At 45.2% G+C, this 19553-nt stretch overlaps 1 protein-coding gene across 1 annotated transcript; it reads right to left on the bottom strand.

The window, feature by feature from the left end:
* Positions 1–4588: 4588 nt before the first annotated feature.
* LOC136621565 (glutaredoxin-2, mitochondrial-like) lies at positions 4589–18075 on the bottom strand. Its single transcript, XM_066597109.1, has 5 exons — positions 17931–18075; positions 11296–11373; positions 10123–10186; positions 6680–6856; positions 4589–4876 (listed from the first exon to the last, which is right to left on the bottom strand). Exons 1-5 carry the CDS (start codon positions 17951–17953, stop codon positions 4754–4756), a joined length of 465 nt encoding a protein of 154 aa, XP_066453206.1. The 5' UTR covers positions 17954–18075; the 3' UTR covers positions 4589–4753.
* Positions 18076–19553: the final 1478 nt, after the last annotated feature.

The raw sequence follows: 19553 nt of genomic DNA, 5'->3' as shown, positions 1-19553 counted from the left end.
CATTTATGTTTAAACTCCAGTTCGTTCACTTAACTGCTGGGTTTTAAAGCAAACGAAGGCCTCCTTCACATGAGCGTATGCATTTTTACGCTTGCCGCAGCGCGGGCAAAAATCGTTTGAAGAATAGGCACGATCAAGTCCTGAGCTTCAGGCGTGTTTTTTCGTCTATTCACACGGTGGGCTGCAGCGTATCGTCGAAAAATATGCTGCAGAGCGGAAATTTCTCAGTGGGCAGAAATCCATGGAATTACTATTAACCCTTTGCAATCCAGAGTCAGTACTGCGGTATTGTCAGTACTGCAATGTATTTAAGTGGCTAAAAATCACTCATCTGAACACATTGGAAACCAATGCTTCAGATAGTCGCAATTTTTTATTGTGGCTGAATTAGCCACGTACAGTGGGGAAAAAAGTATTTAGTCAGATACCAATTGTACAAGTCCTCCCACCTAAAAAGATGAGAGGGGCCTGTAATTGACATCATAGGTAGACCTCAACTATGAGAGACAACAGGAGAAAACACATCCAGAAAATCACATTGTCTGATTTTTAATGAATTTATTTGCAAATTATGGTGGAAAATAAGTATTTGGTCAATAACAAAAGTTCATCTCAATACTTTGTTATATATCCTTTATTGGCAATGACAGAGGTCAAATGTTTTCTGTAAGTCCTCACAAGGTTGGCACACACTGTGGCTGGTATGTTGGCCCACTCCTCCATGCAGATCTCCTCAAGAGCAGTGATGTTTTGGGGCTGTCACTGGGCAACATGGACTTTCAACTCCCTCCAAAGGTTTTCTATAGGGTTGAGATCTGGAGCCTGGCTAGGCCACTCCAGGACCTTGAAATGCTTCTTACAAAGCCACTCCTTCGTTGCCCTGGCGGTGTGCTTGGGATCATTGTCATGCTGAAAGACCCAGCCACGTTTCATCTTCAGTGCCCTTGCTGATGGAAGGAGGTTTGCACTCAAAATATCACGATACATGGCCCCATTCATTCTTTTATGTATACGGATCAGTTGTCCTGGTCCCTTTGCAGAGAAACAGCCCCAAAGCATGATGTTGCCACCCCCATGCTTCACAGTAGGTATGGTGTTCTTTGGATGCAGCTCAGCATTCTTTCTCCTCCAAACACGAGTTGTGCTTCTGCCAAACAGTTCTACTTTGGTTTCATCTGACCATATGACATTCTCCCAATACTCTTCTGGATCATCCAAATGGTCTCTAGCAAACTTCAGTCGGCCCCGGACATGTACTGGCTTAAGCAGGGGGACGTGTCTGGCACTGCAGGATCTGAGTCCCTGGGGCAGCGTAGTGTGTTACTGATGGTAGCCTTTGTTACGTTGGTCCCAGCTCTCTGCACGTCATTCACTAGGTTCCCCCGTGTGGTTCTGGGATTTTTGCTCACCGTTCTTGTGATCATTTTGACCCCACGGGGTGATATCTTGCGTGGAGCCCCAGAGCGAGGGAGATTTTCAGTGATCTTGTATCTCTTCCATTTTCTAATTTTTGCTCCCACAGCTGATTTCTTCACACCAAGCTGCTTGCCTATTGCAGATTCAGTCTTCCCAGTCTGATGCAGGGCTACAATTTTGTTTCTGGTGTCCTTCGACAGCTCTTTGGTCTTCACCATAGTGGCGTTTGGAGTGTGACTGCTTGAGGTTGTGGACAGGTGTCTTTTATGCTGATAAGTTCAAACAGGTGCCATTACTACAGGTAATGAGTGGAGGACAGAGGAGCCGCTTAAAGAAGAAGTTACAGGTCTGTGAAACCCAGAAATCTAGCTTGTTTGTAGGTAACCAAATACTTATTTTCCACCATAATTTGCAAATAAATTTGTTAAAAATCAGACAATGTGATTTTCTGGATGTGTTTTCTCATGTTGTCTCTCATAGTTGAGGTCTACCTATAATGTCAATTACAGGCCTCTCATCTTTTTAAGTGGGAGAACTTGTACAATTGGTATCTGGCTAAATACCTTTTTCCCCCCCACTGTATATACGGTCATGTGAATAAGGCCTAACTGTAGTGTATTGGTGTATACTCTTCAGGCAGCAAGCCTCCTTAAGGGCTCCTTTCCACTTGCGATTGCGTTTTTTGTTAACGCGATTGTCAATGGGACTTTCTAATGTTAAAAACGCAACGCACCAAAAACGCAGTTGCGTTTTTTACAATAGAAAGTCCCATTGGCAATCGCGTTAACAAAAAACGCAATCGCAAGTGGGTGGGAGCCCTAATACTGCAGAGAACTTTCATTACCATTCCTCACTTAAAGGAAGTCAGTCAACTTGTATTTTACCTAGAAATCCGCTTTTGTATGTGCGAAAACAATAAGGAATGGGTCGTAACTTTGTTTTGTTCTTCTCTAGCTCTCATTTCAAGATACTGCCCCGGAAATTGTTTGCGCTCTGCATGCTAATAAATTGTTGAGATCCAGTAGGTGGTCCACCACTACCAGTGGTCTGGGCTTTCTTCCCGGCTATTCAACTAGGGCTGTCTACCCATTACGTTTTCACTGCGAAATTCGCAGCGTTTTTTTTTTCAGGTGTCTATGGGACTTGTCAATGTTAAAAATCGCAATGCGACAAAATAGCGATTCTGACACGTCGCAATTTTAACATTAACAAGTCCCATAGACACCTGGAGGAAAAAAAACTCAGCGAATTTCGCAGTGAAAAAGGTAGGCACCCTTAGTGAGTAATTTGCTGAGTGAGGTTTCCAGCGTGCATCCCAACTTCAAAGCGCTTGTGCTACACTGAGCATTCAAGCACACGCGTGTGATATCATTCCAGCCCGGGAGAGAGTCATAGCGCAGGCTCCCAATTGCTCAGTGTCACACAAGTGCTTTGAAGGTGAAATGCACCCTAGAGACCTCACTCAGCAAGGTGTTTTTTGGGTGAATAGGCAGGAAGAGAGCCCGGACCGCTGGCAGAGGTGAACAACTTATTAGTATACAGCGCACAAATAATTTCCGGGGTGATATCTTGAGATGGGAGCCACAGTGGAACAAAATAAAAGGTAAGATTGGATTCCTCATATTGTCGCACATGTAAAAGTACATTTCAGTCGTCAGTGCGACAAGACCTTTGATAGTGGAATGCATGAGGTCTCCAGTGGGCAGAGCAGGTGGAGTCACTCAGCAATGAAGAGGGCATTATCTTAATTGACTAGGCAGGAAGAGAGCCCGGACAACTGGCAGAGGTAGACCGCCCATCGGTTGGTCCACAGCTTATTAGAATTATTAGAATATGGTGAACAAACAATTTCTGGGATGACTTTTTTTTTAAACGGGAGCCACAATGGCACAAAATAAAGATACAGCTGGGTTCCTCATGCTGTCGCACATGTCAAAGTATATTTTATTACGAGGGAAAAAGAAAGCTGACAGACGTCCTTTAAATGCATGAAATTTGAGTTGACAATCATTTTTGCAATAGAGTTGAATAAAAAAATGTGCAGATGAATTTAGTTGCGGTTAAAAACTACTGCATTTCCCTAAAAATAAGTCCCTGTCTTATATTAACTTTTGCCCCCCAAAAGGCACTAGGTCTTATTTTCACAGGATGTCTTATTATACGTACCTAGCAGGCTCAGTCTAGCTCCCTGCATTGAGTAAGCAGCGCTTGAAAACAATTCAGAGCCATCGCTTCCTGCAGGCGGGATTTATGAATCTTCTGTGGGCGTCCGAGGACTGCAAGAAGCACATTGGAGCTCCAGAGAGCAGCAGGAGAGACCTGGACCAAGCCTGCTAGGTAATGTATTCTTTTTTTTAAATGTAATGCTTATATTTCAAGCCCCCTCACACACACACACACACACACACACACACACATTTTACCTACCACCCCTCCTCCCCCCCAAAAAAAAAAATCAGGGCAGGGCTTCTTTTTGGGGAAATAGGATATGAAGGTGCACAGAAGAGAGCAGAGTCATCAGTTTAGCTTCACTGACAAATCTTCTATTGAGACTTGCGGTCCTTTTACATGGCTGATATCTGGCTCATATGAGAATATAAAAATGCTCAGTGGTACATCGCACCGTGTGAAGAATGAGATGTAATGATAGTTCATCCCAATTAGCTGATGCTCAGCCCTTCTTAAAAATAAATAAATTGAATATTCCTCATTACATTGGGCTGACATAGCAGCCCATGGTAAAAGACCATCAGACTGCAGTGTCTATATACAGGGCTATGTAGAAACTGCAGAAGATAAATGGTGGAATAAAAAAAAAATAAAACTATTGCAGAAACAATTGGCAGCCCAAATTACCAGCATTTAAGTGAAAAAAGGTGTCCTTTGCCTTTAAAAGCATATTAAAAAAAGGGAATCCATTTAGAGATTTAGGTAAACTGCATATTAGAGTTTGTGATGGAAAAATCCTTTATATGTTTAGTGCTAATCTGTTAAACTGAGATTGTGATTAACTCTAGCTGATCTGCATATAAATGCGCAACTTTTAGATCTGACCTATCTAAAGTCAATGAAGCTGAATAACGTAGTCAGATATTAAATAGGAAGCGTTCTGTAAGAGTAGTATGCGCACAGGAGCGACAATCTGCAAAATACATTCTAAAACTTCAAAGGATTCCTGGAATAAACACAGGATCGCTGATTTTAATCTACGTGTAACAGTCATACAGGGTTAAGAAAGTGCCATATTGTAGAGGCCAGAGGTTGAATAAAACAAGATAAAAAACACAAAGATAGCAGAGAATGCAGTCCAATCACTCAAAGTGCGGGATGGCTGCCATTAGCTCCCATTGGTCGTGATGTTACACTGTTGGACTAGTTCAAGTAATTTGCCTTCCTGGTTTAATTTTTGGGTTTCAGTGCCGCCTCCAATGCAGGTTCCATTTACAAACACTCTTGGTACCTAAAGAGAATTAAAAAAATAAAATGTTACTAAAATTGAAGCTCCTGCGCTTTTAATGCTCTTTAACTACAATAAAGAATCAATCATGAAGTTCTTTTAAAAAGTGTGCCGTTCAGGCAACTTCAGTCCATCTTGAAAATTACATTATACGCTGACAGTCTATATGAACACAAATGTCTCTAATGTACTACGACGCCCATTTCATTTTCATTCGAACGCTTTAAAAGTTTTGGCATCAATTCTACAAGAAATCTGTAATAAGAGGAAGTAAATAAAATTTTGTATATTTAATAGAGATGAGCGAGCACCAAAATGCTCGGGTGCTCGCTGCTCGAGTCGAACTTTCCGCGATGCTCGAGGGTTCGTTTCAAGTAACAAACCCCATTGAAGTCAATGGGCGACCCGAGCATTTTTGTATATCGCCGATGCTCACTAAGGTTTTCATTTGTGAAAATCGGGGCAATTCAAGAAAGTGATGGGAACGACACAGAAACGGATAGGGCAGGCGAGGGGCTGCATCTCAAGTTCCCAGGTCCCACTATTAAGCCACAATAGCAGCAAGAGTGGGTCCCCCCCCCCTCCCAACAACCTTTACTTCTGAAAAGCCCTCATTACAAGGCATACCTTAGCTAAGCACCACACTACCTCCAACAAAGCACAATCACTGCCTGCATGACACTCCGCTGCCACTTCTCCTGGGTAACATGCTGCCAAACCGCCGATTTCAGTAATAGTAGCAGTCAAGACAGGCCCCAGTAACAATTCCAAAGTAGCAGTATAGGGGGAGCACAATATTAGTTCCATTTCAGTAGTAGTAGCAGTCTAGACAGGCCCCAGTAACATATCACTAGCAGCAGTATAGGGGGAGCACAGTATTAGTTCCATTTGTGTTTTGCTTCAATTTTTAAAAATGGTGAGGTGAAAAACCAGACAGACACCATATGCAGCGTATATATGTATACTCTTTCCCTCTGGCGGGATGACGGCGATCATGTAACGGACACAGCAGAGCCAGGAAACAATTTTGCGCAAGCCTGCTGTAACGCTTAGCTGGGTAATAATGAGTGACTACTACCCCCAGCAGACACGCAGTAAACAGAAGACGGTCACAGGCAGCCCAAATCTAGTATTTTTCCCCAATTTTTTTTGAAAAAGCCCACTGCCAATATAGCAAGTATATCTCTTTCCCTGTACCACTGTCCCTGCCTCACCAGTACTGCCCCTATACTCAGTAAAATGACTGCAGACTGAGGACGCAATACTCTGCACGCCCGATATACAAAAAAAAAAGTGCAAAACTGCTAAAAGCAGCCTCAACAGTGCTGCACACAGTCAGATGTGGCCCTAAGAAGGACCATTGGGGTTCTTGAAGACGAAGATAACAGCCTAACACTCTCCCTATAGCAGCTACAGCAGGACGGCACTTTCCCTAATGTCTCTCAGCGTGCATCTGTGGCGAGCCGCGGCCGGCCCCAGTTTATATACTCGGGTGTACGCTCGGACGAGTACGCTCGCTCATCTCTAATATTTAACCAATATTAGAATGTACACTTTCTTATTTAAATGTGCAGTTTGTTTAGGACAGTTCCTTGCAAAATATTAAATTGTAGTTTTCAAAGTTGCCACTAGATGTCAGTACAATCTGTAATTACAAAAGCATGTTGGGAAAAATTTACTAAGGCCAGGTACCCACGTCTGGCTACGTTAGAAAGCAAGGGGCCAGGCGCTGCGATCAGGGTCTCTGTCAAGTGCTGCCCTCAGATAGTCACCATATTTCCGCTACTTACAAATGGTCATACTTACTGTTCTTTCTCCAGTCAGCTGATAAAGTGCATCTTGAAACTGCCTTCCATTATCCATTTCATCCAGCTCAACAGTCTTATAATTCACATTTATGCTATTAAACGCATTCTTGGCCATTGTACAATATGGACAGGTGGTCCGCGAATAAATTACAACACAATTTTGGGAGATTGTATCCTGCAAGACGACAAAACACAGTGGCTTATAACAATATGTTCTTAGTAATATACCATATGTTCCATAAAAGTAACCCATTCCCTTGTTAACCCCCCAAATTTTTTGTAAACCTAACAAAATATAACAAACGTATAAATTTGGAGTCCCCGTAATCGTACTGACTTACATCAAAACTAAAAAAAAAAACACGTGGCCTGTCATTTATACTGCACAGTGAATGCCATAACAACAAACCCCTAGAACAATTCCAAAAAAAGTATAGTTTTCTTTTCTTCATTCCAATCCCCATTTTTTTTTTCTAGGTGCCATAAAGTATATGGAACATTCGTCACAGCCGACTTGTAACCCTGCAGCCAACCACAGACATTAGATCATTTTTGGCCAAACATTTAGCAACCTGATGTCAATCAGAAACCCCCTTGTGTTGTAATTCGGCATTGTCTCTCTCTCCTAGTAATAAACTATCTTCTATAAAGTTTGCTTTGGACTTACTACACTTCTAGGTTATGATGCTCACTTGCTCGCACATTGTTTTGGGCCAATTTGCATTTACCAATCTCCCTTCACATTAACCATTTGCTGTAATATAAGCAATCAGTCAAACATGGCCAAATACGACACACAGCAGATATCCTCAGACTTGTGGTCAAAAAAACAAAACAAACAAACACAACATACCTAAATTTGTCCTGCTCATCATTCATTTTGACCCAAGTGAAGCAAAGTATGCTCCACGGGTCAGGGGGGATTATAAAAAAAAGTATACCATGCTTTATTGAATGCAATGCAACGCGCTTCGGCGTGTAGATGAACGCCTTTTTTCAAGCATGAAGTCACTTACACAGGACCAACATATATAATAACGTGTAATACACTCACTTTGGGTAGACACGCTGGACGCCAGGCTATTACACCAGACCTGACTGCTACTGAAGAGGACACAGCTATAGTAGAGGAGAACACAGCTCATTCTTCCGACTATAGTTATGGGCTGTAGCTTATTTAGAAGACTATAGGAAGCTAAATCATAATTGAACTGCTCCCCCGGTGAGGTGAGTGGGAGGGAAGGGGGACTGCTCAGATGGAAGCATATATCGGCTGGCCGTGAAAACCCGACCGATATACAATCGTGGGAATAAGACCTAAATCTGTGATTTCTGCCAGCAGATCTGCTACTCCAAGGCTATTCACAGCAGAGTATGTGGCAATGATGAATATACTGATAATTTTAACATCTGCCGGTCGTTCATGATGCCGGAGCAATAGTATATAAAGTACCCAATTCACATTCAGGCCAACAACCTGATAAACAGTACAAGCAACAACTACAGATAAGCTTTGGTGATCTCTGCCATTTGTAAGGGTCTTTGTACACGGGCAGGTTTCTGCACAAAGTGCCAATCTAAGTGGAACAGTGCTAGTTTAAAGAGCCTTTTACACAAGCCAATGCAAACTGTGTAAGGAAGGACAATTAAAGGGGTTTTCAGGGAAACAGTTGCAGCCCTATGACATGAGCGCTGTCCCGCAGGATACCTGGTCTCTTGTGACATAATGTTGGACAAAATTGTGTTGCAAGAAATAACGGTAATACTGGGCGTTCACAGTAACATGAAGAGGGACGGCGTGCGGCAGTATCACACCCTCATAGTCATAAGCATGGTCTTAACATTGCTTGATGTTGGTTTGATTTTCTTGGATCAGGCAGTAACGTTGGTACCTCCATTCACCAGACTGCCGTTTCACCTCGGTCTCGTAGCTCCGTGCCCGTGTCTCGTCAATATTGATAATGCATCTCAGAAAAGATTCTCTTTCATATCGAGCCAGATGGGATGCCAACACTTCGATACAGTGCCATGCCGGAACCTCAGAAAGGGCCGCGTGGAACCATCTGCTAGCAACTTGTTGCCTTTTCAGGTGTCAGAATCGTCTGCACCGATGTGGATTAAATGTTTATCTACGCAGGTCCATCGTCAATCTTCTTGCAGCAGCAGGCGGACTTGAGCAATGTGAGATTCTTCCGTGCCACCAGTCCTGTTTGCTCCAGCATCGTGTTCGACACCTTCACGTCCTTCTTTTAAAAGGCAGCTACCCATCTCGTTACGCTTTGGTATGCAGCGCCTGTTCCCCACGTGCTTCTCGAAGGCCTTTGTAACCCTTTCATGCGCTCCTACAACCTGAATGTTTATTAAACAAATCTGCTCACGCCGAGAGAGCATTACGTTATGGGGCGATATTTGGTGACATGGCATCGTTTGATGGGTGTCGTCAGTTTCAGGGTGGAGGGAGGAAAAAGCATGCACAATACTATAGATAATTCTCATGGCCTCTATTTTCGTATAACAGACCACATTTCCTCTGACCTTGTTATACTGCAAATGTAGCGGGCTGTTGCCAATAATTTTTACATGACCCTCGTATTTGTATAAGTTACTTTGCAGTACTGGATCTTGTCACATACTCAGTAAGTCGTGTGCCCCGAAGTTATGTTCTCATTTATCTTGCCAACATCTGCACAATATATGACTGCACACAATTTAAAAGACATCGGGATCGGCATTTTAAACGCCAGTCTTAATGGGATTCCCACAAGTCAAAGATGTGCCTTATTTATGAAGAGGCACACACCGCTTCACATATCAGGCGCATCTCAGGACAACTGTGGGCAAAAAAGGATCCGTTTCTGGCATAAATTATACATAAATTTGTCCAGCCAGGCAGATGGGGTCCTATAGAAAAAGCTTAAGTTGGCCCCCCAAATATGTTACCTGGTTTTGCTACTCAGGATTGTAAGACTTCGTGTTTCTTCTCCCCATTCCATGCCCTTTAAAACAACCCTTGGGCCAATTCTCCACGTCATTCTGTCTTAACTATACATTTGGAGGAAGGTCCTACCATACGTTCTCACTACCCAGTAGCAAAATCGCCTGCTGCTATCAGAGCTGAGGCCCCCTCTCCCCAGCAGCCCCATAGTAGTTGCATGACCTAACGCTATGCTGTGTACGCCTCTGGAGTCAGGGCAGTCGTGCCCCTTCCCAGCAAACCTCGCCCCATTTCCTTAGAAGTGGTATAACCAAAATACATTTTGAAAAACGCAAATATTTTGCACATGCAAGGCTTTGCCAAAACTTTATTTTTTATGCCAATTTTCCCTAAATTCTCCCCACCGTCTTCCCATAACAAAACTGTGGGCGCAGAAGTAACCACGTGATTGCTACCCAGTTTTGTATATTCCTACAAATTTGACCCGCTCACTGCTGTAGACTTACCTCTACCATTTTTAAAGCATCAAATTGTGGAGTATCTGTAGAATTTGAAAAGAGGTTTCCCATTCTGCAAATATATTAGATAAAGTTGTAGTTAAAGATGTTTAAGAAAAAAAAAAAAAAAGATTATTCAGAGTTTAAAAAAAACTACAGTCTAAAATATAGTTAATACAGGAAGCAAAAAAAACTAGGATGTCAGATGATGGGTTTCCTATCTGTCTGGTCAATTGCTAAAATATCTTACAGGAAGATACAATTAAGTCTATAAGCTGAGGAAAGTTGTGCCATTTATACGGCCCGGTTCACATCTGCGGCCACGGTGTGCATCTCACTGCAGCTTTCTGAACCCCCACAAGAAATGTACCACAACAACCATTACTTTATTTCCCATTGACACAATTTTTGCGGGATGAGCTTTAATGGCACCATTTAAGGGTACATACACTAAATGGCCCCCTTATACACATGCTCTTTCACAATTCTTTTGTATTTTACTTCTAGCCCTAAATCAGCTAATTTCTATTCTGAATTGTATTTAGTTTTTTAACAAGATCTATTTGCAGTTAAACTATATGATTTGTTGCTTTTTTCCCTTTGGCAACCGCTAGAGGGCACATAAAGAGGTTGTCCATTTGTGAACTATTGATGGACTGTCCTCAGGATAGGTCATCAATAGTAGATCGATAGGCTGATGAGCTCATGCACAGAGCTGATTTCTGAAGGAAGCAGACAGCTCCGTTCCCACTGAAGTGGCTAGGCTTGGTACTACAGTCCAAGTTCCCATTAACATGAATGAGAACTTCATCTGTAATACCAAGCCTGGCCACTACACTGGGAACAGAGATGGACTTCCTCTAGAAATCAGCTCAGTGAACAGCTGATATGTGGGAATACCTGGTGACTGACCTTTGCCGATCTACTATTGACAACCTGCCCTGAGGATAGGCCTTCAAAGTTTACAACTGGACAACCCCTTTAACCTTCATTTTATTTCTGACCACTTCTGTTCTTGTGAATTTTCAACCTAAACATTAGCAGCTGTGACCACTTTCCGTAGAAGAGCACAATGGCCATGACCCCCTGCCGCCTCCTGTGGGTGCCATCATCAGCATTCTGCACTCGGTCTTTTCTACATTCAGACTTTACAGCTACACAAAAGGTCCAATTGTACTTTACCTGCTGACTAATGAAGTTGGTAATCCCTCGGATACTGGATAACAAGTAGCTTTACTGAATCGCAATAAACACACTTTCCTAAAATGAAGAAGAAAACCATAAATTAAAAAATAACTGCGCTCAAGACTCCGACACCTACTTACTAGAATAAAACCCCGTGTACCCGCTGGGCCCGGACTAAAATAAAAAATAAATAAAGGAGGGCACACTCAACTGTCCTGGAGATCGGGACACAGCCGAGAGCAGCTGCTGGGGTAGACGGACTGGCAGAAGTCAGGTGCCCGCTGCAGCGTCACTGTACATACACCTGGTAAGTATGTACGGTGACACTGCAGCGTCTGATTGGCTGCAGCGGGCACCTGATTTCTGACGAACAGTCTACCCAGAAGTCGCCACCGATACCGGCGGTTGCTCTAAGCTGTGTCCCGGGGCTCCAGGACACACGAGAACGTTAGGCCGGGCTCAGCGGGCGGACGGGATTTTGTAGTAATGACAAAACTCCTTTAAATAAATATTTCATAGAAAACAGTTTATTTTACAGCAGCCAATATCTGTTTTCAACATTAACTTCCCCTAAAAAATGTTAAATAGTTTATACCCGTTTATCTTTGTAAGCCAAGTCTTGTGGAATCATTCTTCATTAACCCCTTAGTGATCACCAATACATTTTTTCCCTTAACTGCAGACATTACGGGGCCTTAGGCTGGCCAGCCTGACAGCCGGGCTCCCACTGCAATGGCTGGGGTCAATAATACCACTGATCCACACTATTTAACCACTTACATGCCAAAGTCAAGAGCGACTGCAGCATACAAGTAGAGGAGGGGACCCCTTGTCATTAGTCGCTGCTTTTCACCCAAAGCCAAAAATCTTTATTTTTCCTTCTATGGAACTGTGTGAGGGTTCGTTTTTTTTTTTGCAGAGAGAGTTGTGGTTTTTATTAGTACCAATTTGGGATATATCCGAATTTTTGATAATTTCTTTTTATCCATTCAATTATTTTTGAGAGAAGGAGCGATCAAAGAAAAAAAACACTCTGGCACTGTGATAAACACTGCAATAGTTTAAGGGCCACTCTGGTAAAAACACAATTTTCCATCCATATTGAACTAATTAAGGCCCTTTTACCTGGGCCAACAGTCTTAAACAACTGCACAAGCACCGACGTCACCGTTAAGGTAGTCAGCGCTTGTGCAGAGCATTTAAATAGAAAGACTTGCCGCTGGCTCGCGGGCTTCTCGCTCAGTGCTTACCTCCTACGTGAAGCGCTGAGCATTTACACAGGAAGACAAGCCAGCGAGCCAACAAGGTTTTTTAAGCTGACTGCAAGGCTGAAAACAATCAGGGGGGGGGGGGTTTGATTGGCTAAGCATCAGTGAATCACAACTAGCGCTTCCAAGAGGCGGGGATTTTCAATCCCCATCCAGAAGAGAAGAAGACAAGTGCTGGGGACCCAGGGAGAAGCTGGAGTGGAGCCCCGGACAGCGCGTCTAGGTGATGTATGCGTTTTCTTTAATTTTTTCTGCTTTTAGGGTATATTTTCGGGGGAAAGGGCTTATATTTCAGGCCACCCTCCCCCCTGAAAATCTTTGCAAGTGGTGCTACAAAGTCACACGATTTTGTAGCACTACAAAATCACGGTATTGCTGTCAGAAGACGCAGTGATATCGCATGGTGCAGCGATGCGATATCACTGCGATTTTCTTGCCACGATGCACCCGTGTGAAGGAGGCCTAATAGTTACGTGTAAATGTGCCTTTACATGCAGTTAAGCCTCCTGCCTGATGCTTACTTGACACTATCTTCGTAAGGCCTCGTTCACACGGGCTACAAAATCTTGCTGCAAAATCATTGCTAGGTTTTGTAGCCTGAAAGAACCCATTGGAAACCACGGGCTTCACATGAGTTTTGTAGCAACGATTTTGTAGTAAGATTTTGTAGCCAGTGTGAACAAGGCCATACTGCTATCTCTTTCATTGTTATGTGTTATCAATCCCATGATCCATCAGCACAAAATAAACTAGAGCCTGTACCAGCTCTGCCTGCAGGGAGGACAACATAATTATCATTACCTTCTATATTCACCTAAATAAGCTGCAAACCAAAAATATACAGTCAGGAGGCTGATCTCCTTTATGATAACTGTATGACAGGAGTCACTAATCATTAGCAGTAGCTGTAATAGGACTTTGTGCACCTCTCTAGAGGGCTTGTGTGGTAGAGTCCATCACACAGGAATTATGCTGACTGAAAACAGACTTTGAGAAAAATGTAAACCTCAACTAATCAGAATAAGATCACTTGACCCAACGTTGGAGGAGGAACCCGGGAAGTTTCAGATAGAAAGGAATAACAAACCAAGGTAATACTAGCTGACACGCATGTACTGGGGGCTAGTTATAAAATGAATGAAAAATGTTTTACCAGAGTGGCTATTTAATAGTTTATACTTTTATGGATGTGGCCATGGGGCTTAATAGACTGCATATTCCAGATCTTCTGATGACGTGCGTTTCTTACCACTCCTCTAATAAAAGCACTCCACCTCTCCTGATATCAGGTCCATGCTCAAATTAATGGCTCATGCAGATCGCTGCATTGTGGCTTAGTGATGTTACTGCAGATTTAGTGCCAAGGACCTTACTGGGAGATTAGGGGACCTTCCAAAATTTTTCTTTAGAAAAACCAATCTCGTAGGATCTGATCCCATCCAGTTTTTGGCATCAAGTATACATACAGCTCCTGCATCTAAGTGCATGATGCAACCAAGAACATGAGCCATACATCTAATTATATAAGATTGCTCATAGCCTTGCCGGAACATTCTGTTCTGAACGTGTGATATGAAAAATGTGGGTCAGAGTCAGTAATTGGCCATAACTATAATGATGCAGCCAGTGTCAGCCCTCTGTGCACAATCATCCCACACCTCGGCAACTCCTTTAATAAACATGCAGATAAATACGGTACTGCCGGTTGCCGCGTGCAAAAGCTGATGCTGAACAAGTGCTGATCGACTTGCAAAAATATCAATCGGCGTCCGTTCCTTGCAAGAATTATGCACCGATGTAAAAGGGCTCACAGAATAGGACCGCTGCCGGATACTTGTAGGGGGTTGCACAGTTGCTTCGACTGCATTCTCTAGCATGCAGTTGAATCTCGACGCCTATGGTCAGATTGGGTAGGAGACTATCCCTGGTACAGTGGGGCTTGAAAGTTTGTGAACCCTTCATAATTTTCCATATTTTCATTTGTATTTGGCCTATAACTACATTAGATTTCCACACAAGTCCTAAAAGTAGATGAAGAGAACAAATCAAACAAAAGGAGTCAGAAATATCAGACGTCATCACTGTACGGCAGTAGAAGAATTCTCCCCAAGTCTAAACCCAGTCTGTAAGAGTCCTAAAACGTAACCCTTAAGAACAAATAAAATGAAACGGACTGAGCAAATACAAAGCGATACCTAAATTACCCGTGAAATGGCCAGCAGATCACCACCAAGGCATAAATCAGGGGGAGGAACGGATGACATTGAGTTCTAGTCTCAGCCTTCAAAGTGTGTGTGTGTGTGTGTGTGTGTGGGGGGGGGGGGGGGGGGGGGGGGAGAGAAGATAAAATTCCTCCCACCAAACACTCAATTATAGAAACGCCTCCCACTCCCCACAAATCCACCGCATGGAATACTACCGTGTCGGGAGACTCTATGCATGATAAGTATATTACAGATTAACCTAACCAGAAGTATCTTGGCCGTAGTCAAAAAATGAGGTACAATGACCTCACCAGCTGATAACTAGACAAGGCGCCGTATTCTCATAACTCAAGATACCAAAAGGTAGAAGTTGATAAATCGCTCTAGCGTTGACGATAAGCTAGCATAGCTTACAAGGCCGACACTCAGGGGTACTGAAATATGCCCAATACACCCGTTAGAGTTCAGCTACCCTTCACTATAAACTCACTAGCCACATATACTGAATGACCCACTCACTATATAGAGTATACCTGGCTACAAGCAGACCAATACATACGGACCGTCATCAGGAGACCAACTAATCATGGTTACTTTATTCTTCATCTCCTCTTTACAATCCTTGGGATGGTTTCACACAAGCGAGAAAAATCACGCGATTTTCACGTCATGCATTAGCCAGTTAAGAAAGCAGATTATGAAACCAATGGTTTACAATGGTTTCTTTCCCCATCTGCGATGTTTTCACCCATGTGATGTGAAAAAAATTAAAAGTGGCGGCATGTCCTATCTTTCTGCGTTTTTTTTTAATCTCCCATGTATCCCAATGGAGCCTCCTTTTTTATTGCATCAAACCTGCATTGCGATTTTAACATTAGAAAGTCCTATTGACTTTCGTGTTAAAAAAGCACGCTATTTTTATGCGGGTGGCAGCAATGCTAGATTACTCTAAAGAAAGGCATCGCTGATACTCGGGGGGGGGGGGGGAGGGGGGAGGGGGGAGCGTCGCAGGAACAAAGATGCGATTTTGCCACGATTTTCTCACAGCAATATCATGATCGCCTGTGTGCAACTAACCCTACACTAAACACAGCTCAGCCCTGATGGTAGGCTAGGAAATGTCAGGGCGCCATTGTGCAACCGACAAATGCTTAGAGCTCCGCCCCCTCTCCAGAGGCCCAGCAGAGTCACCCCAATCAGGGACCAACCTGTCACACTCCATGATACACCCTGTTCTGACGCCGCTTCTGGGTCTTCCCAGCGCATGCGCCAAACTGGGCCTTGGGCAGCTCCGAGTCAGGGAACCCACAGTAAGTAACAAAAAAAGGGGTTTTGTCATTAGAAAAAAAAATAAAAATTCTATACTTACCTATTCCTCCCGCGTCAATCTTCTTACCGCATCTTCTCCTCGCCGATCTTCCCATGGCTCCTCCAGTCCCCCAGGTCATGTCACCTCCAGCAGGCCGCCCCTCTTCATCCTGTTTTGGAGCGTCCATTAGCTACAGTTCACTTCCTGCAGGGCAGTGAATGCTAGGAGTCACGTATTGTTCACTGCCTACAAGGGAATGACGAATCCTCGGCAGCCTGCTTTAGCGCGCATGAATGATATCTCACTGCTAGCGCTTCATATAGCATATGAAACACTAGCGACGAGACGTCGCACATGCACAGTCGCGCTAAAGCAGGCTGCTGAGGGTTCGACATTGAACACTACATCACTAGTGACCGAGTACACCTGCAGCAAGCAGAATGCCGGCAATGTACGCATTGTCACAGGAAGAAGAGGATTCGGTAGACTTAACCCGGAGGCCTGGAGGAGCCAGGAGAAGATCGGTGAGGTGAAGATCTGGTAAGAAGACTGACGGGGGAGGAATAGGCAAGTATAGAATTTTTTTTTAATGACAGAATCCCTTTAACATTAGCTAATGTGAGAAACACCTTTTAGTTGCCCAGAAGTTACTTTGGGTTCCTTTGTGGCCTCGCAGACGATTGTGCGCCTTGCTCTTGGCGTGATCCGTGTTGGCCAACTACTCCCGGGGAGGGCAATAATGGTCTTGAATTTCCTCCATTAGTACACAATCTGGCTGGATTGGTAGTCTAAGCTCTACAGGTGGTTTTCCTTTAACCTTCTGCAGCCTGACGAGCAGCAACAACTCTTCTCCGGCGGTCCTCAGGAATCTCCTTTCTTCATTCCACAGATGTGTTGTGAAGATCAGACTTTGATAGATCCCGGTTCTTTAAATAAACCGTCCGCCCGCTCACACCCCATTGTCCTCCCGTTAATTGAAAACTCCCCATTCTGGTTTCACCTTCAAAATTATCTGCTAATCCTAAAAGGTTCACATACTTTTGCCACTCAAAGACACGGATCATTTTCCTCAATAAGTTAAATTGGATTGTTCGAATTTGACCGATAATGGTTCAGTGTAAACGCAGCCAGCGACTGAACGGCGAGTGAGAATTCAATCACTTCTCGATCATGTTTTGTAGGCATAAACAAAAAAAAAATAAAGTAATCATTCATACATCGCTGCGTGTAAACAGCGATCATTCATACATCGCTGCGTGTAAACAGCGATCATTCATACATCGCTGCGTGTAAACAGCGATCGGTTAGTCGCTCACATTCGTTAGTACAGTAGTGAACAACTTGTGAGCGAACGGTAAACGCCTGGTATAAAGGTACCCCAAGTCTAATATTTTTGACAATTTGATTCTCTTATCTGCTTTTAGGTCCAATACAAGTAGAAATATGAAAAATGCTGAAGAGTTCATAAACTCACGCACCCCGCGTCCTGCGGCACTGCTGGCCTGCAGCATGTACGGGGCCGGTGGGCGGCCGTAGATACAGGGTCTCCCTACACATAAGCCATGGCTGCCCCCCAGGAGGAGATGCTGCAGCAAAACCAACAACATGACTGAACTGTCAGTAATTGTACAGCAGTAACTGCACCTTGCTCCTCAATAACAGGGCACAGTACACTGCATTACTGTATGGGGGGGTATTGTAGGTATTATAGCCACCAGCCCCTCACCCTTACATACATGGCGCTGCTCCACACCCTTAAACTAATCAGACCAGATGGGATGAGGAATTGTGGGGAGCCTCCACGGGGTGTTCCCCTACTTACCGCCCGGGCTGCAGCCTTCCTTCACTTACCTCAGTATTGCTAATTGCCGCATCTCATCCTGCCCACAGTACTATCTGCCACCCCGGGCACAAGAGAACAAACTGCAGCCCAAATAGTCTCCGCCGAACAGAAGGCAGCCGCCATGTTTCCTGTTACCAAACCCAGTCATCAATGGGAGGAAACTACGACAAAATGGCTGAAACAGCAGACACTCCTAGATGTGCAAAGCCCTCCCTACTAGACTCGGCATTAACCGGGAGACTGCAGCTCGTGGAGAGCACGGAGGGGCTATGGGAGCGGTCAGCTCTGCCCAGTTAGCAGTGAGGAGAGGACAGGCGGCTTCAGGAGGCTGCTGAGTGCGCGGGAAACTGTCTAACCGCCGAGACACCTCACTGCCCCTCCTGCTGTCACCTCACTGCCCCTCCTGCCCATGTCTCCTGTCACCTCACTGTTCCTCCTGCTCATATGACCTGTCACCTCACTGCCCTCCCTGCTGTCTCCTGTTCCCTGTGCTAAGGTCTTCTGTCACCTCACTGTCCTTCCTGCTGCTGTCTCCTGTCACCTCACTGTCCCTCCTGCCCATGTCTCCTGTCACCTCACTGCCCCTCCTGCCCATGTCTCCTGTCACCTCACTGCCCCTCCTGCCCATGTCTCCTGTCACCTCACTGCCCCTCCTGCCCATGTCTCCTGTCACCTCACTGCCCCTCCTGCCCATGTCTCCTGTCACCTCACTGCCCCTCCTGCCCATGTCTCCTGTCACCTCACTGCCCCTCCTGCCCATGTCTCCTGTCACCTCACTGCCCCTCCTGCCCATGTCTCCTGTCACCTCACTGCCCCTCCTGCCCATGTCTCCTGTCACCTCACTGCCCCTCCTGCCCATGTCTCCTGTCACCTCACTGCCCCTCCTGCCACCTCACTGCCCCTCCTGCCCATGTCTCCTGTCACCTCACTGCCCCTCCTGCCCATGTCTCCTGTCACCTCACTGCCCCTCCTGCCCATGTCTCCTGCCACCTCACTGCCCCTCCTGCCCATGCCTCCTGTCACCTCACTGCCCCTCCTGCCCATGCCTCCTGTCACCTCACTGCCCCTCCTGCCCATGCCTCCTGTCACCTCACTGCCCCTCCTGCCCATGTCTCCTGTCACCTCACTGCTCCTCCTGCCCATGTCTCCTGTCACCTCACTGCCCCTCCTGCCCATGTCTCTTGTCACCTCACTGCCCCTCCTGCCCATGCCTCCTGTCACCTCACTGCCCCTCCTGCCCATGTCTCCTGTCACCTCACTGCCCCTCCTGCCCATGTCTCCTGTCACCTCACTGCCCCTCCTGCCCATGTCTCCTGTCACCTCACTGCCCCTCCTGCCCATGTCTCCTGTCACCTCACTGCCCCTCCTGTCACCTCACTGCCCCTCCTGCCCATGTCTCCTGTCACCTCACTGCCCCTCCTGCCCATGTCTCCTGTCACCTCACTGCCCCTCCTGCCCATGTCTCCTGTCACCTCACTGCCCCTCCTGCCCATGTCTCCTGTCACCTCACTGCCCCTCCTGCCCATGCCTCCTGTCACCTCACTGCCCCTCCTGCCCATGTCTCCTGTCACCTCACTGTCCCTCCTGCCCATGTCTCCTGTCACCTCACTGTCCCTCCTGCCCATGTCTCC

The sequence above is a fragment of the Eleutherodactylus coqui genome, chromosome 3 (assembly GCF_035609145.1).
Source record: "Eleutherodactylus coqui strain aEleCoq1 chromosome 3, aEleCoq1.hap1, whole genome shotgun sequence".
In the NCBI taxonomy this organism is placed as follows: domain Eukaryota; kingdom Metazoa; phylum Chordata; class Amphibia; order Anura; family Eleutherodactylidae; genus Eleutherodactylus; species Eleutherodactylus coqui.
Note: the sequence above shows the minus strand (reverse complement) of the source record. Positions and strands in the feature narration are given on the sequence as shown.